Consider the following 23,851-nt stretch of genomic DNA (forward strand, 5'->3'; position numbering starts at 1 on the left):
ATTATTGATTTAAAAATGACATATATAATTTCAAAAGCATGTACAATTCAATTTTGTAACAATAATATTGTGAAGTTTCTTTATATTTTATTGCAAAGTAACTAAATACAGCGCATTCTTAAAACATTTCATTTTAAAAATAGCGTTGTTTAAACATCGATAGATCGAAATTTGTGTTTCTATGCTTTAAATTTCCCACGCAATATAACTGCGCACAGTGTCTTGAACCAAATACTGGTTATACATACTTTCGATTACCCGCCAGTATAATAAAAATCATTAAAAATTATAATAAACTTGTAATAATAGTAAAATAAATGAAGTGTTGAATAATTGTAGACTTTATTTCTTTAAACGCAGTATACACGTAACTGGTTCGTAATACAGCGTTTAGAAGAAAAGAAACAATAGTCTATCACAGAGGATACTAACAAATATTATTTCATATAACGTATTAACTATAAAAATAACGTTCTTCTATTGAATTATAACTTTATTGTATTGAATATATTTAGTGTAATTCATATTAAATTGTTTTTTTAGTATCAATGCTAGGCGTCTGGCATCGAGACGCAGACAGCTAGCAACTTTGTTTTCAGTTATGTGAACCCCGTTTTGTTTCCGTTATTGCAGCGAGCCATCTTGCTTCAGACGCCGATCATTACTTCTTCTAGTAATTTCATTGGTATCGTGTCGTGGAAGAACATAAGAGTTTAGTGGTCAAATAAACGTTGTTTTACTTGTATCAGGTAAGTTTGTAAACATGTTTCTTTTTCTGCATTATTATTTATATGCGAACGAAATTGAGTCGTTCGCAATTACTCCGTTTTAAGGATAGAACAGTAACAATTTACGATGAGCGTTCTCTCAACATGTTGTATCGTATTTAACAATAATTCGTCAACGATCAAGTTTTCAAATCATATTTTTGATATTGTGATTCAAATTACCGTTTGTTGTAAAAATTATTTTACTATATGATAATGACGTGGCAACAGCTTTACAAATGCTACGTCACACGGGTGCTCGTATATAACATTTTTCATTATAAAATACTACAATTGATGCATATATTGCACAATAAATAATTTCCTTTAAATATTACCTGTACTGGACAATAAATAGTCCTCACAACAAAGTTATCTTAATGTCATTAATAATTTGTATACTGTATCAATAATTTTCCAATAAATTCCCATAACTAATGAAAATAGTATCATCCAGTAAATACAATTATTTTATAGTAATTTACACATGCTTTCATAAGTTCCAATCACCTCATTTTTATTTGTATGTGGTCAGTAAATTATGTAGCACAAAAGGAGACGAGGATAAGCGATTGTACGACCGCCATTTTATGAAACGAGTATCCAATAAAAATACTTACGATTTATCGTTTGAACTTAAAACATATTTCATTTTTCTTTATCATAAATTGCATCTATTAGTAAGAATCGTTAATATTAGAATTTAAAAAAAAAATTAATTGAATATTTAATGAAAAACAAACTATCAATAGTTTTTAACCTTCAAAGGGGTTTCATAGAAAAACAATATTTAACGGTACATGAATGGTATAAAATTCAATCATCACTGTTTAGGAAAAGTATAATTGAAATAAATTTCTTTTTTATTATTATAAACGAGTATATATATTCCAAGTTTTTATCATGCATCTATTAAAGGTTAACGTTCCGATGATACACGATTTTATATTTAAAATTTTTATTTTATGTGTTACGAATTATTTTATATATTTAACGTTTTTAATTATTTATCCATGACGTTAGGCGGGTTCGGTACATTTAATAAATCATTGCGTTTTACATTTACACGCAGCTTTTATTTTCCGTGTTCAAAGTAATGGTACATTGTAAGTACCGAATACGGCTAATGCTCATATTCACCTAATATTTGTGTAAACACTTTTTGGCTGAGTAATAAGCATGGTGATAAATACTTGACAATATTGTAGCGATTCATACTTTATCAACGAGTTAAATACCAAAATATTTTGTTTTCAACTTAATTGTAAACAATGTTTTTGTTATCCACAAGTGCATGAGATGTGCTTAAATTAGTTATAAAAACATGTTGCAAAAAATATTAAGTGATCTTATTTCTTATTTAGCTGAAAAAGTTGTATAATTAATAAATTTGTTCAGTAAATAGTCTGCCTTTTCTGCACCGTGTAGGAAGTATGTTTTCCACACTATTGCTTGTTATTCGCTATTATTAAAACAGTTATTATCGTTTAGAATTTCCTACATCATTTGTTTTCTTTTGAGTAAATTGTCATCGCATAATTAAAAATTACATAGTCACTATATAGATTTTTTTTCAAAATGCAGCATGTTATACGAATTACATATATTTGTATACAATTTATTTTCATTGCTATAAGTTCTGCAAGTTTCATTAGGGAACGATATTGATTTTAATAATCAGTATGAAAGTTGCACATTATTTTCCTGGTATGTGTAATTATTAAAGAAGGATACAGTTCGCGTTTTACCGCCCGTAGAACCAAAATTAGGAAATGTCCCCTGATAGATCTCGACGAGTCCTATCGAATGAACCTAGTCCCAGATTGCGCAAACGAATAATGAAAAAATTATAACCGGTTAAATTTTTGTATTTTTTACTTAAAAGGAAGTTTAAAGTTCCTACTTATAATAGTGGTTGAGTGGTGTATGGGCTAAGGCGCTCGCTTTTCGACAGCAAGACCGGGAGTTCGAATCCCCGAGGAGCAAATGTTTTTTTTTTTTTTTGTTTTTGTGTTGGAAAACCTTAACCATACAAAGCTGAATCACATTTCCTCTTTCGTTTTAATTAGGTTAGGTTAATTTTTTCTATTTGCCCAACCTGAGACTAGGCTCATTCAATAAAACAGTTCGAGACCTTTCAGAATATACAATATATATTGTCCTATTTTTGGGGGTGGTGGAACACGGAACTGTACCCAAAAAGGATATATGTTAATCCTTAACATTCATTAGTTACTTTAAAGGTAATTTCATATACTAACAGCACTTCTATATTGCACTTGTGTTACGTTGCAATTAGTTTCTTCTTTATGGTACATGAGTTTCACTTGCAAAACTTCGCGAGGCAAAGTCCGAAAATTACATGAAAAATATAAAATAGCGTTAGTAATCAGAGTATTATTGAATATTATAAATTGCATTGCCATTCTCAGCCAGAATATTGGAAATTAACAGTACTTATGTTGTCATGTGACTAAACGGCAGGTTCTCAAAGAAGCCTGTTATGTATGGTGTTTTTATATTTTCCTTTAAGAATGAGCACCCGAGTATTCGTTGGTGGATTAACATACCGGGTGAGAGAGCGCGACCTTGTGAAGTTCTTCCGGAAATATGGTAGAATCAAGGAGGTCGCTATGAAGAATGGATTTGCCTTTGTGGTAAGTCTAATGTGGTTCAATTGTTTTTTTACAGTATGGTAGGGACAAGGGTCTATGTCGGTGGGCTTCCATACGGCACCAGGGAAAGAGACCTTGAGAGATTTTTCAGAGGCTACGGTCGATTCCGTGATGTCCTCATCAAGAATGGTTACGGTTTTGTTGTAAGTACATATATTAAATTTTACATACGCATCTTAACACTTTACTCTACTCAGTTTGGCTCTGTATATTATTTACCACACACTGTGTTAATATTCCTAATCCCTGTCTTAATTATTCGTTTATTTTTGCTAAAATATTTCACACAAACGTGTAAAAGAAATCGCTAGTTCTGAAAAATTTTTCATAGAAAAAATTAGCTTAGTTACTCTACCATTTCATTGTTGACCAAAGTGCATAGAGTATAGTGTTGTTACTTTGAAAATGACTTGAACACGTGAGTTGATCTGACCTACCTTGAGTCCTGAACACATTGGTACTCTGGCTGCTTAGTGGAACTGTGTGCTGGTTTTCATCGATTAATCTACAATGTGTTTGTAAGTTATTTATAATCAAAGGAAAGTCGTGTTATTCGTATACAACATTTGTCTATTTGGAGGTAAAATATCAAAATTAAAAATAATTTATCAGTATAGCTTGAATATTACTTTTCTTTATACAAAATGAATGCAATAATATTTGTATAGAACCAGTTTTGAAATCCCTAAACTGTTCGTTCAAAATTATTCAGCCTCTGTTAGTTAATATACACTATCATTACATTTGTTTAGTATACATTATTTGAAAAGTTATAATTAACTGTATTATTGGTTGCATAAATGCGTATGTGTTACCATTCTACCTATACTTCATTAAAAAAAAAATAATAAATTAAAATTAGTTATATAATGCGAAGGTGCATGCAAAAATTAGAATCTACAATGACTGTATTATATTGATCTGTAATAAATGCATTTTGTTTACAGGAATTCGACGACTATAGGGATGCAGATGATGCCGTTTACGAGCTCAATGGAAAGGAGCTTCTAGGAGAAAGGTAAAGCGTACAATTTCTTATTATACGTATTTTATACGTAAAACCGAGAAATTTGTTAAAGAGTATGAAAAGAATGGTGTAGGTAGCATGTTCTGCATGATTAGTTTCTTTTATTACTTGAGTTTTCAATTATTCATTCACATTATATAATTAATATAATATCAAAATTTGTAGTTTCTAATTGGACACTTGTTTCAAGGTACTTCAAGTAATGTAATTTTTTGAAAGTTACAAGATTACAATTTGTTGCATTGAAATTAATAATTTTGAATATTCATTCAAAGTGTAACATTAATATCATTCGGTAACACTATTGATATACGTTTCATTAATTGAATTTCAATGATGTTCAGTAAAAATATGTTACTTCGTGTTGTTAATGTTACGCTAAACGCGTAGAATTATACACGAGAAGCAATAGCATCGATAATTTTTTATTTTTATTTCAATTTTATCTTCCATCAGTTTATCTGCTGTTGCTTCGGTGTAATTTCAAATGCAACATGTACACCAATATTTTTGTTTATTATCTTTTAAGTTTAATAAACGGCGTCTGTCCTCCAAATTATTGATTTGGTTTGTTCTGGAATAAAAAGTGCATCTTAAATAGCCGATATGACTTGCCGCCATTTTGAACTACTTCCATCAATTCCCCGATATTATATGTCACAAAGAGACTTATTGACACTTGTAATAACGAAATGCCTCCGCAGTTTGAGTAATGTGTGTATTGCTACTTTGATAAAAGGAACGCAAACTTTTTGAATTAGAGAAGACGCGACATAGTCAGTATTACGTTTTCATAATTTTCAGCTGATTATTAAATGATACTATTATTATTTAGCTCTTAAAAAAAAAGTAGTAGTAAATCAAAGGAATAGCAATAATAGCAAATACACACACGCGGAGGTACTAGTCAATTATAAGAAAAATTTTACAGACTTGTATTAAGACTGTACTTAGATTGATGATGAATAAGTTGCGCGTTAAGCGGACAACAACTAGAAAAAAAAGTATAGAAACAGGGGATGAAGACAAACGATGATGATGAGGGGACAGCGCCTCAGTGACTGGACTTGTAGATAAGACGAGAGACAGGCGGATGATGATGATGATGATGATGATATTTGAACGGATTTCGAGAGGAGGCTGAGGAATGGAAAAAGAAAAGGAAAGAAGGATGGAAGGAAGCCGCTTTAGAGTAAGAATTAGTCGAGGACTTAGGCGGGGTTTTGTTGGGTGTGTTTCAGAGTGGCGGTGGAGATAGCACGGGGTGTTTCAGGGAGGCGAGGCGACCGTGGCTACGGACGCTCACGCTCCTGGAGAGACAAGTAAGCATATCCAATGTGTCTTGTTACAGAATTACTGTAGAGAGGGCCCGGGGGACACCTAGGGGTAGTGACCAGTGGCGCTATGGTGACTCCCGTGGTGGTTATGGGGACTCGAGGCGATCTGCGTAAGACACGCTATCCTTTTTTTTATTTTATCAGAGCGATCATTATCCCCCTCCTCCCCTGAAGGCAATTCAGCTTGAGATATGCAAAATCTATCATAATTTCCAATCAGCTTCAAGCTTTTATGAACCTTTCAAAATAATTGAAATCACTTTTTTTTTTTTTTATTTTTTAAATTTGATTTTTATTCAAATATCTTACAAAATGATTTTGCATATCGCTCGTACAGGGAAGAACGTAACCTTGGATAAGATAAGCTCTAGAATATATAAAGAGAGAATGAGAAAGAAAGAAAGAATGTATGTGAGAGAGAGAGAGAGTGCATTGTATAATTTGGTATAAATCTTGTATACTTGAAAATATAGAAAATTTTTCGTCGAGGCATCGCCAATTTCTAACTAGTTTGAATTGGTTGTCTTGGATTTGACTGCTCTCAACGGGAGCACGTCGAATGAATGGAATTCGAAATTGCTAGCTGGAAAGTCTTAACGTATAGCATACCTATATGATAATGCCTAGTGAACTTTACTACCCTCCCAGACGTTAAGTTTTATTACTGGTAGTTGAGATATGAGATGAATAGATGTAATTGGCGACTAATAGATGTGTGGTATTGTGTTTGTTACAGCCGAGACGATATGCGGCACGACAGGTACGCTATTGCTGCATTTTGAGTAGATTTGATTCGATTGGAACAGGTGATTGATTGTGTGCCTGAGCAATGAATGCAGATCTGTAGTTATTTGCTGAAGGTTTAACCATCGATCCGTTATTTCTGTTCACATGACATCCCTTTTTGCAGAGATAGTGTGAACAGAAACACGAGGACTGCATCTAGCTACAAGCAATCATTGCCCAGGTACATACATCCAATGTTACGCTCTAACGATACATCTTTATAATATATAACTATTCAATTTTCAATATTTTACAATTTTAAATTTTTAAAGAAAAAAAAAAGTAAAGTCTCTTAAACGTTTTCCATTTAGAATATTCGCTATTATAAATATGTAAAGTCAGGTCCAAGACAAACCTGCTTTTATTGAAAACATTCAGATGCAATAATATCATTATTTTTCCTTTTTTAGATATGGACCACCAACACGCACCGAGTATCGCCTTATCGTGGAAAATCTGTCGAGTCGTGTCAGCTGGCAGGTAAGCAATATCTGTACCTTGTTTCGCTTTATGTCTGATAGCTTTTTCCGTGAGTTTGATTACTACTCGAGGTTCCAGAAAAACAAAATGCGAGTACACCGAAAATGTGCGCGGATACCAATAATATATATATAATATAATAATCATATATTTTCTCTCGCTGGCGATTCTGCAATTTCGCATCCCCGAGTTGAACCAAACTTACACGCGGCATTAGCAGCATTAATATTTTTATTCGATTTTTCTTTCATCATTTTTAAGTTCGTTTACTCATATTCAAACTCCAAATCCGAGTTACAAAAAAAAAAAAGAAAAGAAAAAAAAGATGTACATTTTGATCAAGTAAGTCTATGGCATCTAAAACCAAATTTTTTGTTCTGAATAATATATACTTCCGCTTGATGAGACGAGCCCAAAAAAAGCATGAGCCAAGACGATGAACGAGCGGAAGGAAAATAATAGACGAAAGGTGCAAAACAGGGAAGATGATTCACTGAAAAATACGATCACGAAATAGAACGAAGGTGTAGACACGTGAATTTCGACGGTCATTTTTTGAGCACAAAGCATAATGGAGACATCGAGGAAATCAGAGCGTGCTGCTTACGGTGTGCTTTTGGAAGAAGGTGGTGCAAAGAGAAGACGTCGAGGAACGAACAGTGGAGAAGAATAACACACAGATTGACAAAGGGCAATCTTTGGGACAACTTGGGAAATGCGAGAACGATGTGGGAAATACCAGGACGCACTTCATCTTTCGATTAACTCCCCAATCAAAACAGACAGCACATTACAATAGAGATCTAACAATGTCCATTCCAACAAATTAGAGAAAAAAAAAAATGAAAGAAGCAGACACAGATCGTTTCTGTTAAAAGAGCTTTAATGCTCTTTTGTGTGCATGTGAACCAAGTCTTACTTGATCAATATACATTGATAAAAAAAAAAAAAAAAATACTAAATCGTCTAATCGTACTTTTCGGATGATTGGTTGCCTTTTGATGAAAAACGAATTTCTCTCGCTCAGTCCGAATTCTCTCGATTCTTCGACGTTCCTTTTTCAATTTTATTATTTCATTTACGTTCGGCCAACAGTTGAGAAAAAACAATAAAATTGATGTTCTTTCCGAAGAGCCATGTCCTCTTCGCCGAGGAGGGGTGACCGGTAGGGCCAATAGACTGATGATGTGCGATGAATAAAGATGACGATGCACGCGATGGGCCCGCCTTGAGGTCAAGTGGCACCAGGTTGGTTTCTGAGGTGTCCCGGGTGAGAGAGATAGCCGCGTGGCACTGGGTACACCTACCACCTACCACCTTCTACTACTTACGCAGTGATTACGTGGTGAAAACCCAGTGACGAGATAGGTTCTTACCGTATCTGCGATCTTCTCATCATGATCGCTGGGAGAGAAAATACGTCGTCTGTGCCTCTACGATCATCAATGACTCTGACCTGTATCTATGCCTGGATGTGTTACAACAACAACAAATCATTACTCTCTCTATCTTTCTCCTTTTCCAATTGTCAACTTGTTACCCTTTCAACAATTCTCTTTTATAATCCTTTTATCAAACATTTCTATCTATTCCTGCTGGTATACTCTGTACATTTATTATTCAACTTTTATTATTCCCAACTGTAATCATCTCCATCATACGACTGCCTGTCTCATCATCTAACTTCTCTACTACTACTGCTACTACTACTACTACTACTATCACATTTATTACTACACCACGACTGTTACTGCTACTGGTACGCCACCAACCTAGCCATCTAGTAAGTCAGGCAGCGGCCACCCATGAGGGCATACACGGGCCGAAACCCGAACCATCCGCGACTACGCCACACAGATCCGTTCGACCCGACCAAGCGCCGTTGTGTCTGGCCTTTCTCTCTGTCCGTAAGCAAGGTGGTGCCTGGGCCCAAGGTAAATGCGTCACCTTAACCGAGTGTACTCTTTAGATATATACATTATATCTATTATATATCTTATATACACTTACACACTTGTAACTTGTTTTCTCATATTATTGTTATATATCTTTTTTAATATGTTGTATCTACTTTTAAACTGTGCACCATCATAGTTCAAGTGTTTCCATATTATATATCATATATATAATATAGATATTTATTATTCGACGAGCTTGGAGCCGTGCACACGCAAATCAAACAAAAATTTATAAAGAAACCAGTTCCAGAGACAGGGGACCAGTTTAACAAATTATATATGTATATGAAGTGTGCTCGAAATTAGGCATCCGTTCATTTGATCATGATAATTATTTGTTTAATATTTCGTGTTTTTTTTTTCATTAATTTTTCTTTGTACAAATTGTATGATTCAACAGTACACTTTTGTAAGCGCGTTTCAAATATGAGATGAGATAATCAACTTTTCTTTATGCAAGGCAATTTCGTCCTGTCAGGTTTTAAATAATTTCTTGTATATCTGGGAAAGATTTCAGTAACTCAGCGTCGTTGCAGTTGATTCTCTACTCGCATAACAGCACTGGATTATCAGTACAAATCGCATTGGGATTTTCAACCACTTGAATTTTTTCGAAAATATCTCTGACGCGTTATGGATGATCAGAAGAGACCTCAAGATGCAAGAGAATTACCTACTCTGGTTATACACGCACGCACCTAACAAGAGAGAGTCCACAACATAAAGCCGTACCTGGTTCCCACAAATACAAGAACAAGATAACATCAATGATCATATACAATGGATATCGAACAGAGACAATATATTGGATAAGATCAAGAACAACCACCACTGAATCACAGAGGATATAATTGAAAGGAATACACATCAAGAGGAACGTGAATCTTCCAGAAGAGATGAGCGATTATCATTGAGAAAAGGAAGAAAATAATATTGCAAATGGATTTCTCGTGTTCGTCGATCGTTCAAAGGAAATTCATGGATGCATTCTCTTTATTTTCTGCATTGAGGTTTCGATCACTTCAGAATTGTCGAATTGCATCTCCAACTGTTAACAGAGGGACCGTTCACTCTGCATAAATTTATGTTTAATTTTGTCATCCCTGAAAGACAATATTTCAAAGGCATTTTAAACATAAATTTTGTTCGTCACGTTTCAACACTGATCATCATTTCATTGTTTGTTCAGTTTCATGAGCAACTTGTCTTTTCTCTCTGCCTTATGCAGTTCCATCTTTTCAACGATCCATATATTTTTTGATCGAACCATCGAGTTTATGATTTTGTTCATGTTTTTTAAAGAACTCTTAGCAAATGGACTAGATATTTTTTATAATTACAGTCATAACTTATTAAACTTGTATTGTGAGCTGCTCTGCAGAAATTTTTCTATAAATTAGTCAAATCTTATTTGAGCACTAAGAGTTTCTTATTTTTGATCAAACTTTCTTTGACCAGAGCTTATTCTTTTTCTGCAGGGTAGAGATTTTTCTGCCAACTATTATACATAATATACTGCTTGTTTTAAAGATTGAATTGCATAAAAAGAAAGGTTGCATCAATCGTAGATACTAAATTCGAGCACATGTTTTCAACATATATTCAACACTGAAGAAATGGACAGACAGGACATTACTTGGCTTTTTCAGTAAGGATAGATTTTTCGATATACTTTGGGAGGAGAAGGATTATTTATAAATAGGAACAATAGTGGATAAAAAGAAGTGCACAGGGTACATTTTAACCTCTGCGTAAATCTCTTTTAGTATTAGGAACACAGCTTAGTATTATATATATATATTCATTACGTGAATATTAATCATATACTTCATATGATTAATTGTAAGATCAATTTCGTATCATTTCAATGTACTAACTCGTATTCTTGTGTGATGCTCAGGATTTGAAGGATTATATGAGACATGCTGGAGAAGTGACATACGCAGATGCACACAAACAGCGTAGAAACGAAGGGTGAGTTATCTCATGATTCTTTTTAAAAAAATATGTAATTGTAATCGATATTTGTACCGATTGATTAATGGTATAAATTAATGTTACAGAGTTGTAGAATTCGCAACATACTCTGACCTGAAGAACGCCATCGACAAATTGGATGACACAGAATTGAACGGACGAAGAATCAGACTTATCGAAGACAAGAGACGCGGTCGTCGCTCCAGGTCCTCGAGTTCGAGATCAAGGTCAAGGTCACGGTCTCGATCTCGTCGTCGATCACGCTCCCGCTCAAGGTATTTTTTCTCTCTCTTTTTTAAAAATCATTTCATTCATTTTCCGCACTGTATTCTACATTAGTCATTCAGTTAATTGCATGACATGTAGAATGATTTAAAACAGCTCCCCTGTACTCTTCATATTAGAGTTGAAGTAGCTTTTAGGTAGTTCGTAAGCAAAATAGAAAAACATTTTATGAACTTGCCCTTTTTTCTTTCTTTGTTATTTTAGGAGTCGTCGCAGCTCTCGTAGTCGTAGCCGTCGCAGCAGCCGTTCCAAATCAAGGGCACATTCTAAATCTAAATCAAAGTCTAAATCCAAATCCCCTGAACGTAGCCGTTCTCGTTCCAAATCCAAGTAAGTATTCCTATCCTGTGGTTAAATACTTTCAATTCCAGTCGTTAATGCAATTAATTAAAGAGTATTTATTTTTTTATTTTGCTTCGTTTCTTGCGCAATTATTTATATAATTGAACATTTATTGTAACGTCGCACATTCACCTCCCACTGGTTGGCATTGTGTTTGGGCTGGTTTTTTATTGTTACAAGTTGCCTCTCACCACTTTTATATTCATTGTTTTTTACACTGAATATATCATCAAAGTTTTTGTACTTTTTTTTTTACTTGTATCCTCCTGCATTTTCTTCATTTGAACTATAATTTTACAGATCAAGAGACCGCTCAAAGTCGAAATCTAAGTCAAAGTCCAAATCCAGATCTCGTTCTAGGTCCAAGGCTGAGAGGTCAAAGTCCAGGTCGCAGTCCAAATCCAAAGCCAAGTCTCCCTCAAAGTGAGTTTAATCTATATAATGAGCGCAAGAAAAGCAAATCTATAACCGTCTCTCTTTAAACCAGTTCTTCTTCCAGAGATAGATCTAGTCGCGAAAGATCGAGGGGCGACAGATCGAGGTCCCGATCAGGAAGTAAACATAGCAAAAGCCGTAGCCTTTCTCGTTCGCCAATGAACGGAGATAAATCACCTGAAAATAATAAACAGAAAGCTGATTAAGATAATGAACAAACAAAAAAGGGGATTACGGAGTGAAGTTTGAAGAGGACGAGGAGGATAATGACGATGAGGAGGAGGAGGAGGAGGAGGAGAAAGAGGAAGAAATTTCTCTCTTTTTTTGTTTCCTTTTTTTCTACAAGTTAAAAATACATTCAAGAAGCCAATTTCATAATGAATTTGTTATAAAACTTCAATTTTTTTTGTGACACTGTAATTAACATGTACATCGTATTAAACATAAGCGAAATTTGTAAATCCTATGGATACACGGAACAAAAAAAAAATTGTAATTAACTATATCGGCTTAAGTATAACTAATAATTGTACATGGTTACATACTTAACTGAACCAATCTGCAAAATTGGTTTTATTTTATAATTTTAATTGTACATGGTCGTCTCTGAATACCACCACACATCGCATTTAGAAAAATAAGATGTCTTCATAAGTACCTTAAACGGACTCTACACGTTTTTTCGATGTAACGCCGTAAAATATCAAGGAATTCCCTGTAATGGCTTTTTGTATATATTCCTAACATTCACATTACAATAAGAAAATATGTGATGTGTATTAAATTAGAGGTAAGAGGTATCTTATTATCAATAAAAAAAATACATGCCAATCCTACGGTGAATTATTTTTCATCGAAAGTTAATTTCTTCGCTTTTATTTATTAAAGTATATACATATAATGTTTTGATAGTATAAACTACAGTATGCATAAATCAAACTGATTACCAACATACATAAAAGAGATAAAAAGTGTATCAATGTTTAAAATTTGTGGAAGTTCCTTATTAATATAACAAAATAGAGTTTATGTACATATACATTTATACAATGTGATCCACTATAATCTATAAATTCATTGCGATTATTTGAAATAATACATCAAATACTCTCTTGCTTACAAAAATTGTACGGTCAGAGTAAATATCTTAATCATCCGTAAATTTCTCGGTTTTAACTCTAACATTGCTGAATTCAAAATCTAATTCTAACTGTCCAGATTTATTTTTACTTGGAGAACTTATTAAATTTTTTCTATTTTTCCGAGTATATCTATAACTGTCATCGTTCGATCCAATACTTGCTACAGAACTTTCCCTTTCCTCTTTTATATTATAAATCATTATATCTTCATCTGTTGGTTTTATTTTGTTAAAGTGTTTCACATTACTTTTTGTACCCATTTCATCACTGTCGTTATTATTAGGTAAATTAACCTTACGTTTCTTCTTAGGTGAATTAATTTTTGATAAATTCTTCATGCTATCTTCTTGATAAGTATCATCTGGTTTTTCTACTTTAGTTACAATGCCTTCAAACTCAGGTTCTGCTTTTATTTTAATTTCTGAATGTCTTTTATGCTTCTTTTTCGTGTTACTTTCATCATCCTCTACTTCTACTAAATCACAGCTAGAGATAGTAGATATATTTAATTTAGAATCTATCCTTGATACTTTACAGGTTTTAATATAATCGTCCTCTTGTGCGTTTTCAGAGTCACTAGTCACTTTTTCTGTCTTTATCTTTACATTCTGATACGTAGAATCGCAATCAAATATTTTACTTTTTCTATTTTTTCCTTTTAACGAAACTTTTTCAGAATTTTCATTGCACTTTTTTTTAGGAGATGTATTTATTCTATTGTTTACTTCATTAGTATCACTTAAGTTTTCGATTTTAATGTTTGGAAGCACTCCTTCACTTTCTATAGATGAATTTGCATCTTTTTTATTTGAATATTTTATATACTTATATGAACTGAACTCGTCTGATGAATGATCACTATCTAAATCTTTTCTTTTTTTAGTATTCTTTTTTGATTTTGGTTTATGTTCAAACACATTTTCTTCTATGTTCCATTCTGTCCCATTGCTTGTCCTACTCTGTTTCAACTTAGTTTTATTAATTTTATCTTTAGACTCTGTATCAAATAATCTGTTAGATAGTTCCTTTGATGGATACTCTTCACACTCTTCAATAAAGTCTTCATTTATGGAACTCTGAGAGCCATGACTTTTAGATTTCTTTTTATATTTATGCTTTGGACTAATAGATTCTTCAGATTCCTCATTGTCTATGAATTTATTATTTGTAAAAATACTGTTTGTATATCCAGTTGACACAGTTTCTGTGTCATTCAACATAGGTTTTGATTCTTCCAGTTCTTGAACTTTTTTAGAATGCTTTTTGCCTTTCTTTGCCTTTTCAGTGGGTTCAGTCATTTCTATTTCAATAGTTTTGTTTAATTTTTTATGTTTATCTCTCTTTTTCTTTATCTGTGATAAATCTTCTTCAGAGGTATTTGCAGAATCAATTCCATGAAATGTATGTCGTTTAGATTGTTTAGTAGTTTTTCTTGATCTATCAGTACCATCTTGATTGCTGTTATCAAGTGAGTTACTAACTTTTTCTGTTAATCTACAACCTTGTAAATAATCACTGAAATAACAAAGAAATAATTATTCAACTATCAGAAAAACTATCCAAAGTTTACTTACCTTGGATTTAAGACACCACGAATATAAGGTAATTTACTAGTAAAATCAAGATGGGTTATTGCAAATCGTACTTCTTGTCCTATTTCAAGATTATCTCCTACCCAATCTTCCTCATCATCCAGTTTTGGAATTGATACATTAAAAGCTTTATGTACAAGCACTCCAATGTGATCTAATCCCTTCTTACTTACAATTCCTATAAATCCTTCTTTATTAACAACAAATATAAAATTTCAAAATTATATAAAAACAGAGTATTACCTTTCAATGAAGAGCCTACTTCTGGTTTGAATATATAAAAATCTGCTTCTATGTCAATATGAATGAAACAAGTATCATAAAATATATCTCCCAATGGTGTTAACAATTTGGGGTTTTTATAAGCCAATACAAAACCTTTTAATCTGTAATTAAAAATAATTTAATTCATTAATATTTTAATATTGATGATGTAAACATAACCAAGAATGTCTTGTATCTACAATAAAAATGAAAATCATAAAACATATTCTTAAAATTAAAAACACATACTCTGTGTCATAAAAGTTCAAATTTGAACTTAAAATCTCATTTAACGCGGCAGTTAGATTTGTTAAATGAAATGGATGTAAACCAAGATGCTTTTTAAATTTCTCGAAAGAAACATGAGAATCCTCGTCTTCGAGGAGTGCCGTAAGTTCTAAAACGGACCATGTAATCCCTGTATATTTTTTAAATTTCATCTTTATTAGTTAGAGATGTAAACTAAACACTATTATAGGTTAAACACATGTTTTGTCGGCAACGTAAAATCAGTACACTTAGTGTATGTGCCTTCAAATAGTTTCAAAGAGGTTAAGTTAGGTTTAAGCCCCGCCAATTTTTTTATCTATGGAATTGTGCGCATTGGGGCACATTCATACTACTAATGCAATCTTGGCTATATCTATTTACCAGACGGTTTATGAATTTAGCATCCATGGACATAAAAAATAAAGCTTCAGATAATTTTGCATTATTTTCTAAAGTATATTCAGAAAACATGTTCTATTTCCAACTTAAAAATCAACGCGCAATTTCGTATACGACCAATCAACTGAGTCAGGTATGCATGTATATTAAGTGTCACGAGAGTCCATAACTAAACGCGCAAGTTGGAAGATGGTGGGGGAACGCAGCGAGCTCTCTGCTAATCGCTTTCCACTTCGTTTGGGAGTATCGCCAATCAGGGCGAAGATGCGTACTGGAGATGCGCGAAGAACGAAAACGGGTCTTTTCGCAGTTATAGATTCTCATGGCATGAAGTATATATATATATATATATTGATATACATACTTACATGTTGGAAACACATGCGTACAGGCAATTTTTGACGTAACACAAGCTGTAAGTCAACCTATAAAAATAGATAATATAAATGTGATTTAAAAACAGATTTACTCAATGAAAATAATCAGGGAAGCTATAAAAATTTAACAGAAATGTATACCAATGATGTTAATGGATTTTCATGTGGTTTTACTACTGCTAAAGGTAGTGCAATCAGTGTTTCTGATAAAGCTATATCAAAAGCAAAGAATTTGTTTACAGAAGAATTAAAGGAAACAGACAATCATGAAGAAATATGTAAGATTCAGATACAAAATGGTGAGCTTGAAGTACAATTGCCAAATGTAGGATTTCAAACAGCGAATGGCAGAAATATTAATGTAACAACTGAAGCATTATTAAAAGCAGAAACATTATTGTCTACTGAAATCACAGAAAATGTAAAGAGTATCATGCCTTCTAAATGTAGGACTGCCAAAAGTAGTTTAGTTATTATTTCTAATGAAACTGTATTAGAGGAACAGGAATCTAGAAATACATTAAAAAATGAAACTAGTGAAGCCAATGAATCTATGATAAATGATGGATTTAAAACTGCAAGTGGTAAACATCTGGTAGTAACAGAGCAAGCATTACAAAAAGCAGAGAGATTGCTTTCTGAAAGTATTATAGACAATACAAATAATGTAATGTCTTTGAGTGCCTTTAAAATTCCTAACAATAATTTAAGTAATGTATCAAAGCATAATTTGTTAAAAAATGATTTAAAAGATGTAGAAAAATTTGGAGACATATATCTAACTAAAAAAGAATCTAATAAAAATGAATTGCAAAACATTGACTTTCAAACTGCAAGTGGTCAGTCTATAAATGTAGCAAAAGAAGCTTTATCAAAATCAAATGCATTATTTCATGAAGATACTTTGGAAGATCCTGAAAGTCCTATGTTAATTAAATCACTTCAAAAACGAAAAATTAAAGAAATAGATAACGATGATACATCTTTAAACAAAGTGAAATCTAATCACTTTAAAAAGTTAAGATTTAGTAATGAATTCCAAGTTCAAAGAACTGTTTGTAACAATTCAATTAATATTGAAGAAAAAGAAAATCAGGAAATGACTTTGGTGTCACCAAAAGTTTTAATTGTAAATATTGATAAATCAGTAGATAATAATCAAACAAATGAAACAAATGGGAAAAGCAATGGAGGAAATAGTACTTCCACAAATTTTTTAATTTCACATGAAGTTGTAGCTAGTACTGTTGCACTCTTAGCTGATGAAGAAGATTCTTTAAAGCAATGCAGTTCTATAGAAAGCAAAGAAAATGAAGAACTTCCATCTAGCCCTGTAATAGGAGGGCAATTTATTTCTAGAAAACGAAAGAGTGTAAATAGTAAAAGAAGAAGTACAAATGCTTTAAAAAACATAGAAAATAAATGTCCTTGTATAAGTATTTTAAAAAGTTCAAATGATATTTTTGTAGATATAAACGAAGTTGTAAATAAAAAAAATAAGCATTTAACACAAAAAGAAGAATCAATGAATGAAACAAAGAGATGTGATATTTCAGTTACCAATGAATTTAATGATACTCAATTAATGATAGAATTTATAAATCAATCTGAAAATATTTTAGAGAAACGTTTTAAAGCTATCTTGAAACAAGTAAGTTTAATTTTTATTTTCAAATAATATGAATATTAATATAGGGTAAAATACTTAACATTATACTTTAAATTTATATCGATATACTTTCAGGAAAAACAAATTAGTTTAAAAGAGAAATGCAAACCTAAACCTACAATTAGTGTATTATATTTATATAGAAAGACTAATCACAACAATCGTGTATCATGGAGAGAAATCAGTGGAGGAAATAAACCAATACCATGTACAAGTAAAGAACTTATGGAACGAAAATTACCGCTTGAAATTTTAGATATAACAGCTGATAATGCAATAACATTTAAATTTCGATGTACAGATTTTTATGGGTAAGGCTATTAATTATTCATCTCCATGTTTATGAGTAAATTGTTTATGAACTTCGTATACAATATTTAGGCAAGATGTTGTACAAAATAATATGGAAGGTATAAAACTAAAAGACGGAGCCTGCTTAATTTTGGATGAAAATGGTTATGTAGGAATAACAGAAATTAACAGAGCTTTTCTAGCAAGTCCAGGAGTAGATCCCAGTTTACTTTTCGATGGATGGGTTGAAAACCATTTCAAATTGATTGTATGGAAATTAGCATCAATGGATAGAATAAAATTGGGATCTGTTACTTTACCACGGTAAAACTAATTGATTGTGTTAATGATAGAGAATAATAAATTTTATGTTACTTATAAAAAGGGTTTCCTGTTTAGAGCACTAACTCCTGATAGAGTTATGATGGAATTAAAATATCGCTATGATCGTGAAATTGATAGATCTGAAAGATCAGCTCTGAGAAAAATTTTAGAAAAAGATGATGTTTCGTCGAAAAGGATGGTCTTATGCGTAGAATCGATTACCGAGGTAATTTGGTTTAATTTGTAAATGCAGATAGTAAAATATGTAAGATTAAAAATTAATAAAACATATTTCTTTTAAAAGCCTGACGATTGTACTATTACAAATAGTTCTTCGTTAACAGCATCAAAAAAAGTAATATTAACAGATGGATGGTATAGTGTTCCAGCTTGTATCGATCAGGCAATGGTTAAAAATGTAATGTCTGGTAAAGTAAAAGAAGGAACAAAATTAATAACATATGGGTCTGAATTATTAAACTGTGATCAAGGATGTTTACCTCTTGAAGTAAATATACTTTTAAATACTACACCAAAGTTTTATGAAAAATGGTAAATGTATATACAATTTTTGATTGATAATTTATAGGTTCCAAAAAATGTATGTTTAAAGATACATACAAATTCAACTAGAAGAGCAAGGTGGGACACAAAATTAGGATATGTAGTTCCTTCAGGGCCGTTGTGCATTAAGTTGAAGACCATTAATTCAAATGGTGGATTGGTTGGAAAAATTAAAGTTCTGATTACAAGAGTGTATCCAATGTTATATCGCGAGAAAACTCCGATAGGAGGATCTAGTAAGCTATATATTTCGAATAATTTTAAAGTTATTAACTACATTTTAAACTTCTGTGTTTCATAATTTCAGTTTTTCGCAATGCAAGATGTGAAGAAAAAGCTAATATTGCTTATGAAAAGGAATGCAGATTGACTATAGAAGCGTTTTATGCTAAAGCAGAAAAATATTTTTCCACTGAAAGAAGAAAAAGTTCTTCAAATACAGATAGTATTGGTTTATCAGTAAGTGACTGGATTGAGGAGTGTGAGAAACAGGTATACATTATTAAAATTTTTATTTTTCTATTTTATAAATTTATATTTTGATACTTCGTTATAGGAATATCTATCAAAACGAGAATTTGAGCAATTAAAGAATAATTACCGCGTAAAGGAGGAAAAATTTAGACGAGAACTGGAATCACAGTTAAAAGAAACCTTACCGCCTCCACGTCAAGTTACACCTCTTTTAAAGATTCGAGTAGTTGAAGAAGAAACGAGTGCTATTCTCTCAATCTGGTCGCCTAGCGAAGAAATTGCAGATATTTTAAAAGAAGGAAATGTTGTATCAATTTGCAATGTTATACCATTGGGGAAAAGGTACCAGTTATATAAATATTATTTTGACATATCTGATTATCATTCAAATATTATCTGTTACTATGTACTATAACAGAGGCAACGTGCTACAGTTGAGTACAACCCGAAATACAATATTTAATCAAGTAAATGTTTTTAATATAACTTATTCTCGGAGAACATATACACCATTATGTGATGTAAATAAGGCCACTTTTGCCCCAGCTTATGGAGAACTTGATACAGTAGGAGTTATTGTTGGAATTGGAAATGAACCTTATGTGAGTTACGTGTATGTAGACTATGTATCAAAAAGATTAAGATTAAATGTAATTATTGTGTTTATAGGGTATGAAACATTTTGAAGCTGTATATTTGGCATATCCAGATAGGGATTTTCAATCTTCATACATGTCAATATTATTTTGGCATGGCATAGTCTCTCATGGATACGCAGAAATTTTGACAGTAGGATCATTTGTTGCTTGTAGCAATTTAGAGTGGCGACGGGCTACTTCATGGAACATACCAATAACATATTGTACAGAACGAAGTACATTTACTCGTAATCCTCGGCAAAATCATCTTCAACAACCTTTTGAAGATTTAAAACATTTAATCAAGGTATTCTTATAATTATTAGTTACGTTTTATATTTATAATTCTGTAATATAATAATCATAAATGTTTTTAAGGATGCTAGTACGTATATAACAACATGTGCTGAAGAAATTTCAAAAGAAGTACAAAAGAAATCGGTGACAAGAATTTCAGATTCGTATAAAAATAACCTCGATAAAACATCGAATGAAAACCTTAGTTCTGATAAAAAATTTACTAATGATGTATATCAAGAACATTCAAGATATAATTTACTAAATCAATCAGCGAAGCCTATTAGTGTACAGGAGCGGCTTGAAAGACTACAACGATATGGCGAACCATCAAGTTTATCTCCAATTGTACTTAATAACAGTTCCAAGCGAGTATTTTTAGAGTTTCAGTCTCCTGTTCGACCAACGGATAGAGACCAAACAAAAATTCACAAGTTGTTAAATAAAAATTTTACGGGAAATTCTAGGTGATAATATATAATTTCAACTATAATTTATTAATTGTACTATAAGATATAAAATGTATATTAATATTTTGTGTATAATAAGAGCAGGTTGAATGAAATATATTTCATATTATCTATTTAAATAATAAAATGATGTAAAAATTATTTCCCTAAGTTCTTAAATATTATTGAATGTTTCTCGTAGTTTCTCATAATTTGCAATTTTTAATTTAATAAAGTTTCTGCTTTGGTATCGGGCGATAGCGGAACATACCGAACGGTGCCGAACTATACCGAACAGTACCGAACGGTGCCGACCGGTCTTCGGTGGGAAGGAAGTTCGCGCCATTTCTCTCGCGAACCATGATTGATGGGGTCCCAGACACACCGAGATAAGATTCGAACTGCATGTAGAGAGTATAGCTAGAAGGGGTGTCAGGGACCCCAAAGCACCGGTGACCATCTCTGCATACCGGCGTGATTTCATCTTGGGGTGTCAGGAACGCCAAGCGCCTGTGACACTGCATACCGGCGTGATTTCATCTAGGGGTGTCAGGAACCCCAAGCGCCTGTGACACTGCATACCGACGTGATTTCATCTTGGGGTGTCAGGAACCCCAAGCGCCTGTGACACTGCATACCGGCGTGATTGCTTCTTGGGGTGTCAGGAACCCCAAGCGCCTGTGACACTGCATACCGATATGTTAGCATACGGGGTGTCAGGGACCCCGAAGCACCGATGATACTCTTTGCTTACCGACACTACGGCATACGGGGTGCCTGAGACCCCGAGTTACCGGTGACGCTACATGCCGATATTACTTACTGGGGTATCAGGGACCCCGAAGCAAGTAGCGAAATATAAGATCTAAAAACGAACAAATCGTGAAACTCGCTTGTTCGGAATAGTGATGGGTATGACCGGATCTAGCGAAATATAAGACCTAAAAACGAACAAATCGTGAAACTCGCTTGTTCGGACTAGTGATGGGTATGACCGGATCTAGCGAAATATAAGACCTAAAAACGAACAAATCGTAAAACTCACTTGTTCGGAATAGTGATGGGTACGACCTGATTCGATCCTGGGGTGCCTGGGACCCCCGAAGCATCGTTGACTCTCCCTGTATACTGACATTACGGTGTCCGGGGTATCAGGAACCCCAATGCATAGGTGGCGCTCTGCATACCGAACTAATATGTACATCTGGGGTGTCAGGGACCTCGAAGCACCGATAATTGCGTATACCAGCATATCATCTGGGGTGCCAGGGACCCCGAAGCACCGGTAATTGTGCATACCAGCATACCATCCTGGGGTGTCAGGGACCCCGATGCATCGGTGGCGCTCTGTGCATACCAAATTGATTTTATGCTGGAGTATTAGTTTTTTTTAAATTCAGAAATTTCGATAAACTTTTAATATCAATTTATTTAGAAATAAATCCTCTTACAATAAAAAATCACACTACATTTCCCACTTACTTTATGACGTATACTTACGCTCCTCATGCCACTACATTTGAAACACTCTATATTATGTATAATTTTAAATATACGACTTCCTTTTTGCTGGAATTCGGAATGAAAAACAATGGTTTTTAAACGTTTTTAGTTTCTATATTTTAACATGTACGACACAATAAAATATGTACACATATTTACAGTATGCTTTTGCAATAAATCGCAGAATTATATGTTCTTTCCATTGCATGGCAAGATCTTCGTTTGGCGAACTCACTATTTTGCTGTTGTGAAAATTTTCACAGTTCTTGTTTAGACAGGATGTGAAATTGATAACAGGATGAGGGGTGTTTTTTGCTTTCTTCACAGATTGTAAAATTTGTGATTCTATTACTTTTATTCTAGGAGTTTTTATAAAAGCAATAGATAACTTACTTTGTAAGATTTATAATGTAAAATTTAATATAAAAACAATTACAGTTTCCAAGAATTTTGTCTACATTTAATGGCGGTAACATTCTTTTCCCTACATAATAACATTTATTTTTCCAGTATATTATTGTTATGCTACACTGTAACACATACACAAGCATACACACATACGCGCGCGCACACATATACATTTAATTATTTATTTACATTTACACGTTTTATGTACATTATACTTATGTAACGTATGAAAATTAATTTTCTTCATCGATCAATTTACTTAGCTGCATCATGAAGTGAGTTCGCCACTTTTTAAAAATATTTCTTATGTAAGAAACAACACGCATTTATAAAATTACAAATATGACATTACATTTCAATTGAGATGAAGAGATAATCAAAAAGCAAGTAAATAGAAACTTAATTTGCGCAAATAATTCAATTTTGATTATAAAATAGCAACACCTTCGGAGCAAAGAAAAAAGAACTACCGATATTTTTCAGTATGAAATGCGGTATGCTATGCGGAGAAAATTCTATTTATTATCGTGATTTCTTACACTTTAATTAGGTACTTTTGGCGTTTTGTGAGATACATATTTACACGCAATGTTAATTTGTCGCTAAAAAGCTACGGTCAGGAACTTCGCCTTTCAATTTTATGGCTTTCGTCTCTCGATGTTCAGTATTCTTCAAGACATTTACTGCGTAAAGAACTTATGTATAATGGAAGATGCGTATGTTAGCAGTTATTGCCATTTAACTTCTCCTGGCGGTGTTGGATTCTCAAAGAACTTACAATGAAATGCAAACTGAGGTAGGAGATCTGATATTATTTTATTAACTTTTCCTACGATGATTCGAAGTTGATATTTCCAAATAATCTTTTCATTGACAAATTTCAATTAAAGTGAGAATCAATTTTCTACCTCTAGAAAGAAATCCTTTCTTCCATATTCGGCGCAACGTTTCCAGTGATTCGATGATCGACACGAAAATCTCCGAAACGAATAATAAATGTCTACTTAAACTTAACTGTTCTGTACGTATAATATTCCGTAATTGATCACAGAAATGGCATGTCTATAAAAAAACCTAAACAGCACCGTTTCAGCACCAAACAGCTGTTCGCTGTCTAAGGA

The 23,851-nt window shown here is 32.9% G+C and overlaps 3 protein-coding genes across 18 annotated transcripts; 2 read left to right on the forward strand and 1 right to left on the reverse strand.

Moving 5' to 3' along the window:
- Nucleotides 1-589: 589 nt before the first annotated feature.
- Nucleotides 590-12,339, forward strand: B52 (serine and arginine rich splicing factor B52). Of its 16 annotated transcripts, none has more exons than XM_034320700.2 (12): nt 590-749; nt 3,459-3,585; nt 4,390-4,460; nt 5,711-5,791; nt 6,543-6,566; nt 6,717-6,773; nt 7,003-7,072; nt 10,931-11,004; nt 11,094-11,282; nt 11,497-11,622; nt 11,935-12,057; nt 12,122-12,339. In XM_034320700.2, the coding sequence occupies exons 2-12, from the start codon at nt 3,460-3,462 to the stop codon at nt 12,273-12,275; spliced, it is 1,095 nt and encodes a 364-aa protein (XP_034176591.1). In that variant the 5' UTR covers nt 590-749; nt 3,459; the 3' UTR covers nt 12,276-12,339. The 16 variants fall into 16 exon arrangements, with proteins under 16 accessions (XP_034176591.1, XP_034176588.1, XP_034176584.1 ...); XM_034320697.2 differs by lacking the exon at nt 5,711-5,791 and adding an exon at nt 5,821-5,916; XM_034320693.2 differs by lacking the exon at nt 5,711-5,791 and adding an exon at nt 5,821-5,916 and having other exon boundaries at nt 12,134-12,339.
- Nucleotides 12,340-12,682: 343 nt separating this feature from the next.
- On the reverse strand, nt 12,683-15,860 carry Polr1F (RNA polymerase I subunit F). Its single transcript, XM_034320692.2, has 4 exons — nt 15,317-15,860; nt 15,047-15,189; nt 14,786-14,981; nt 12,683-14,726 (listed from the first exon to the last, which is right to left on the reverse strand). The coding sequence occupies exons 1-4, from the start codon at nt 15,505-15,507 to the stop codon at nt 13,217-13,219; spliced, it is 2,040 nt and encodes a 679-aa protein (XP_034176583.2). The 5' UTR covers nt 15,508-15,860; the 3' UTR covers nt 12,683-13,216.
- A 222-nt stretch (nt 15,861-16,082) lies between these two features.
- On the forward strand, nt 16,083-20,945 carry LOC117601989 (uncharacterized). The gene is made up of 11 exons (XM_034319386.2): nt 16,083-17,764; nt 17,858-18,093; nt 18,164-18,397; nt 18,473-18,623; nt 18,702-18,905; nt 18,987-19,197; nt 19,269-19,453; nt 19,518-19,777; nt 19,854-20,037; nt 20,105-20,380; nt 20,452-20,945. Exons 1-11 carry the CDS (start codon nt 16,247-16,249, stop codon nt 20,839-20,841), a joined length of 3,849 nt encoding a protein of 1,282 aa, XP_034175277.2. The 5' UTR covers nt 16,083-16,246; the 3' UTR covers nt 20,842-20,945.
- Nucleotides 20,946-23,851: the final 2,906 nt, after the last annotated feature.

The sequence above is a fragment of the Osmia lignaria genome, chromosome 13, assembly GCF_051020975.1.
Source record: "Osmia lignaria lignaria isolate PbOS001 chromosome 13, iyOsmLign1, whole genome shotgun sequence".
NCBI lineage: Eukaryota > Metazoa > Arthropoda > Insecta > Hymenoptera > Megachilidae > Osmia > Osmia lignaria.

Bases quoted from the DNA above. Each gene is read 5' to 3' on its own strand.
- B52 (XM_034320697.2), top strand. From the start codon at position 3,460: ATGGTAGGGACAAGGGTCTATGTCGGTGGGCTTCCATACGGCACCAGG. The intron at 7,073-10,930 runs GTAAGCAATATC...TGTGATGCTCAG, and splicing joins CGAGTCGTGTCAGCTGGCAG to GATTTGAAGGATTATATGAG. The intron at 11,623-11,934 runs GTAAGTATTCCT...ATAATTTTACAG, and splicing joins CGTTCTCGTTCCAAATCCAA to ATCAAGAGACCGCTCAAAGT.
- Polr1F (XM_034320692.2), bottom strand. From the start codon at position 15,507: ATGAAATTTAAAAAATATACAGGGATTACATGGTCCGTTTTAGAACTT. The intron at 15,190-15,316 runs GTATGTGTTTTT...TTTTAATTACAG, and splicing joins TTGAACTTTTATGACACAGA to ATTAAAAGGTTTTGTATTGG. The intron at 14,727-14,785 runs GTAAGTAAACTT...TTGTTATTTCAG, and splicing joins CGTGGTGTCTTAAATCCAAG to TGATTATTTACAAGGTTGTA.
- LOC117601989 (XM_034319386.2), top strand. From the start codon at position 16,247: ATGTATACCAATGATGTTAATGGATTTTCATGTGGTTTTACTACTGCT. The intron at 18,094-18,163 runs GTAAGGCTATTA...TACAATATTTAG, and splicing joins CGATGTACAGATTTTTATGG to GCAAGATGTTGTACAAAATA. The intron at 20,038-20,104 runs GTGAGTTACGTG...TTGTGTTTATAG, and splicing joins GAATTGGAAATGAACCTTAT to GGTATGAAACATTTTGAAGC.